This window comes from Penaeus chinensis, chromosome 32, assembly GCF_019202785.1.
Source record: "Penaeus chinensis breed Huanghai No. 1 chromosome 32, ASM1920278v2, whole genome shotgun sequence".
In the NCBI taxonomy this organism is placed as follows: Eukaryota; Metazoa; Arthropoda; class Malacostraca; order Decapoda; family Penaeidae; genus Penaeus; species Penaeus chinensis.
The window spans coordinates 23,885,233-23,890,232 of record NC_061850.1 but is presented as its reverse complement, the minus strand read 5'-3'; the positions used below and the strand labels follow the sequence as shown (position 1 = coordinate 23,890,232).

Here is a 5,000-nt window from a genome sequence, read left to right as displayed (position 1 = left end):
CAGTTTTTTTTTTCCAAGATTTAATTTCTATAATTGGAAGTGTAAGTTGTGATCAGCTTTTTTTCTCTCTCTCTCTAAAGTGGGCAACAGCACTGAGTGTGGAAAGTAGCGAGGTATGGCAACGGGAGGTAACTACCAGGAGACATTTCTTGCAACAATTCTCGTCGCATTTCCTCACTAGCCTCTTCCCTGGCCTGGATGACCTTCCTCCCGACTTTGCAACTCAGCCTCCAGACAAATTTGATGACACACTGCCAAAGGTATGATCTCTTCTCAAGATTGTTGTAACTCTTCTTCAACCTTTTTCCTTCCTCTGTGAATAGAAGTCAATATAGGCTCATTATGTCTTCTGTCTTAATCATTGTGAGGCCACTTCTAACATGACCTTCCTGTAACAGTTAACAGGAGAAGACATAGAACAGCTGCGATCAGTGCTGCCTGAATTGGCTTCTCTCCTATTTGTGGGAGAAGTTGTGGCAGTGCCACCCTTGCTACAAACAGCTCTAAATGGAAGATATACACAAACTCCAAGGTCAGTAACACTAACACTCTGTGTCTGATCTCAGATACAATGTATTTCTTGTTTTAAAAGACATGCCTGAAGTATTCACTGTGTCACTTGAAAACGCCAGAACTAGATTTTGTAATTTATAAATAATCAGATAATACTAATTACATAAAAAAAAAATTCCAGAAGTAGTGGTACTTTTGTCAAGGAAGGCAGTGGTGATGTTTATGCCTCTGCTGTGACCACAGCTAATTCGGCAACGCCACGTAACACACCTGATCGTGATGCAGTTTCTAGAGGGCAACCTGTGCGGCCTTCATCTCTTTCAAGGTTGGTCTCCCCCTGGCAGAATTGATCTGATTTGTATCTCCTCAGAGGGTGTGTTGTCAAGTGTCTGTTAACACTCCAGATACTAACTGGTGATTGATCTAAATATCTTCTACTTGATCTATCTCTGTATTATGTTATACTTAACTGTTACTACAGTATGGTATTTTGGGTCTAGAGTATTTTCTTACATATTCTAATTGCAGAGAGCACCAAGAGTCAGAGACAGACACTGAAGAGTTTGAAAAGGTTGGATGTAGTGCTGGGAGTGATGGCACTTTTTCTCCTATGGAGGCAAGTTTTTGTATGTCTAGAGATGAAGGATATATAGTCTAGGTTTTGAGTCTTATTTTCATTACTTTTAAAGTAATGCATTGTATAGCATTTGCAACAAGAGTGGTTATGCTCGACTTAAATGTTTATTTCTGTTTCATTGTTAGTTTATTTGTATTTACAATATGCATGCCTGCATCAGTGCTACACCTATGATTTACATTTAGTAAAAACCTTTTTAACTTTTTGAAAGATGAAAGCAGGGTGACTGAGTAGTAAGACTTTTCTGTTCTTCTAGGTTATGCCAGAGGGTCGGGGATCTGTGAAAACAAAGCACCACTTCCCAACACAGACAAGTGATTCTAAACACATCAAGCTAGATGGAGGCTCTGCACAGCTGCCAGGAACTGCACAGGAGGAGCTAAGGTTCGTAAAGGATTTTTTTCTTTTTTCTTTTTTCTTTTATTTTTAGTGAAAATGTACACTCTTTGTGTGTGTGTATGAAAAAGAATGAAAGAAAGACATGTGTATATATATATATATGAATATATATATATATATATATATATATATATATATATATATAAGTATATATATATATATATATATAAGTATATATATATATATATATATATATATATATATATATATATATATGTATATATATATATATGTATATATATGTATATATATATATATATATATATATATATATATATATATATATATATATACATATATATATGTATATATATATATATATATATATATATATATATATATATATATAATGTATATATATATACTTATATATATATATATATATATATATATATATATATAAAGTGTATATATATACATTATATATATATATATATATATATATATATATATATATATATATATATATACATATATATATGTATATATATAAATATATAAATGTATATATATGTACATATATGTACACACACACACACACACACACACACACACACACACACACACACACACACACACACACACACACACACACACACACACACACACACATATATATATATATATATGCATATTTATTTATGTGTATGTATGTATGCAATTATATAGCTAGACATTATGTAAACAGTATATGTGTATATGTATATTTTGTCTTTCCTTTTATTTTTCTCTCTTTTTCTTAATCATATTTTTATACACACGCGTACACACATGCATGCACATGCAACACCCCCTCCCCCCGTACACACACACACGCTCCCACACACTCCCACATCCCATTACCAACATCCCCCCCACCCCTCATGCCCACATCCAATCATCCATGCTAACCTAAACGCACACCCACACTCATCCATGCCCACCCACCAGCCTGTGGCCATACCCACCTACCCAACCACACCTACCTATGCTTACCCATACCTACACCTACCTACCCACCCATCCATACCCACACCAGCCACCCGCTCATACCCATACCCACACCTGTCCCTATAAACATCCCTACCTACTCCCAACCTGCACCCATCCATACCCACACCTGCCATCCGTTCATACCCTTACCCACACCTGCCACCCGTTCATACCCATACCCACACCTGCCACCCATTCATACCCATACCCACACCCGCCACCCGTTCATACCCACACCCACACCTGCCACCCGTTCATACCCATACCCACACCTGCCACCCATTCATACCCATACCCACACCTGCCACCCGTTCATACCCATACCCACACCTGCCACCCATTCATACCCATACCCACACCTGCCACCCGTTCATACCTATACCCACACCTGTCCCTATACCCATCCCTACCCACTCCCAACCTACACCCATCCATACCCACACCCATCCACAAATACCCACTTACCACCCACCCATGTGCACCCACTGACCCACATTCACCCATGTACCCACAACAGCCCCCCCTATAGACACAGATTTATTTATTTATTTTTCTCTTTTCCTCTACTTATGATATATGTGTGAGTGTGTGTGTGTGTGTGTGTGTTTGTGTTTGTGTTTGTGTGTGAGTGTGAGTGTGAGTGTGAGTGTGAGTGTGAGTGTGAGTGTGAGTGTGTGTGTGTGTGTGTGTGTGTGTGTGTGTGTGTGTGTGTGTGTGTGTGTGTGTGTGTGTGTGTGTGTGTGTGTGTGTGTGTGTGTGTGAGTGAGTGCGAATGCATGCATGCGTGCATAGGTGCATGCATGCGCGAGTGTGTGTGTGAGTGTGTGTGTGTGTGTGTGTGTGTGTGTGTGTGTGTGTGTGTGTGTGTGTGTGTGTGTGTGTGTGTGTGTGTGTGTGTGTGTGTGTGTGTGTGTGTGCACGTGTGGGTGTGTGTGAGCAAGCATGCATGTGTGTGTGTAGGGGGGGTGGCTGCGTGAATGTGTGTATGTATGCCTGTGCGTGTGTGCATGAGTGAGTGTGCTTGTGTGTGTATGTGTGTATGTGTGTGTGTGATGTGTTTTGTGTGTGTGTGTGTGTGTGAGTGTGTGTGTGAGTGTGTGTGTGTGTGTGTGTGTGTGTGTGTGTGTGTGTGTGTGTGTGTGTGTGTGTGTGTGTGTGTGTGTGTGTGTGATGTGTCTGTGTGTGTGTGTGTGCGTGCGTGCGTGTGTGCGTGCGTGCGTGCGTGCATGCGTGCGTGGGTGGGTGGGTGGGTGGGTGGGTGGGTTTGCAGTATAGAGTGTGATTGTGTGTGTGTGTGTGTGTAATGTGTTTATTATATATATATATATATATGAGTTTATCTTCTTTTATCAAGTAAAATTATTTATATTTGTCAAGGGGAGGTGTTTGCATGTGGTGTTAATATCTTTGACAATTAGTCCATGCACTAAGGGGGTATAATCATACAGGAAATTGGCTAGCAAGTTACAGTGCTTCACTCTAAATTTATGGGTTGGTGTAGCAATGAGAGGTATGTTTTGGGTTTATGTAAGATACCCAAATAATTTCATTGTAGATTTTCCTTTGCTTAAATGGGGAATGCATTCATAGCCTACAGTGCATGGAAAGTTATGTTGAATTAACTGTCATGATAAAGTTTTGATTAAAGATTTGTACTATGTGCAAGCACTTCTCTTTTATTTTTATATTTACCCCTTGCCGATGGGTAGCATGTACTTTATGCAATGGCATGACTAGACTCTTTACTGGGTGGCATGTATACCCATGCCACATGCGGCAAAGTTGCTCTAAGTTCTTTGCTTGTTTGGCTATTACTGCAGTGATTAAAAGCTTCAGCTTGCTAGCCTTGTTCACAAAAAAAAAACGAATAAATAAATACTGCAGCCAAAGTTGGAGAGAGTGGGGAAATTACAGTTTCCCTTGTTTATAATTTCTCTCTCAAGCAGCTCTGCACCAGCAGAGGGTCTAGTTTAGTGCAAGATGCTCTGTCGGCATTAGGTTAAGATGCATGGAAAATGTAGATATAGATGCAGACATAGATTTAGATATGTATGTGTGTTTATATCTGCATCTATACCTAGATATAGACAATTTAAAATTAAGACAGACTGACTGACCAACATATGCTAGACAGACAAATGAAATAGATGTGCATATATGATTTATTTTTCTGTAGTAAATAGATTTGCCTTTTATATATGTTTGCATGATTATGTTTGTTTTGATATTCTTATTATATATTTACTGTCAGTTACACATTTATTTTTGTTATCATTTATGTATGGTTATGTTTTTACTGATATTGATGTTTATATTTATATTTATATTTATTTATTCTTTTGGAGCGACTTAAGGAAATAGTTCTCCTTTCTGTATATATAACTATAACATCATGAGTTTTTAACTGTTGTAGATTTTAGATGTCATGCAAGAATAAGCATATTTGTGAATAAGTCAACTGAATACAGTACTACTAGTG

The 5,000-nt window shown here is 38.3% G+C and overlaps 1 protein-coding gene across 1 annotated transcript in view; it reads left to right on the top strand.

Moving 5' to 3' along the window:
- The window catches only part of LOC125042474 (RB1-inducible coiled-coil protein 1-like), a 32,451-nt gene that overhangs the window by 8,430 nt on the left and 19,021 nt on the right, over positions 1 to 5,000 (top strand). The window contains exons 12-16 of the mRNA XM_047638113.1: positions 81 to 260; positions 399 to 532; positions 695 to 838; positions 1,042 to 1,129; positions 1,407 to 1,534. Of these exons, the coding sequence (XP_047494069.1) occupies positions 81 to 260; positions 399 to 532; positions 695 to 838; positions 1,042 to 1,129; positions 1,407 to 1,534 (674 nt within the window). The remainder of the gene's footprint in view (positions 1 to 80; positions 261 to 398; positions 533 to 694; positions 839 to 1,041; positions 1,130 to 1,406; positions 1,535 to 5,000) is intronic.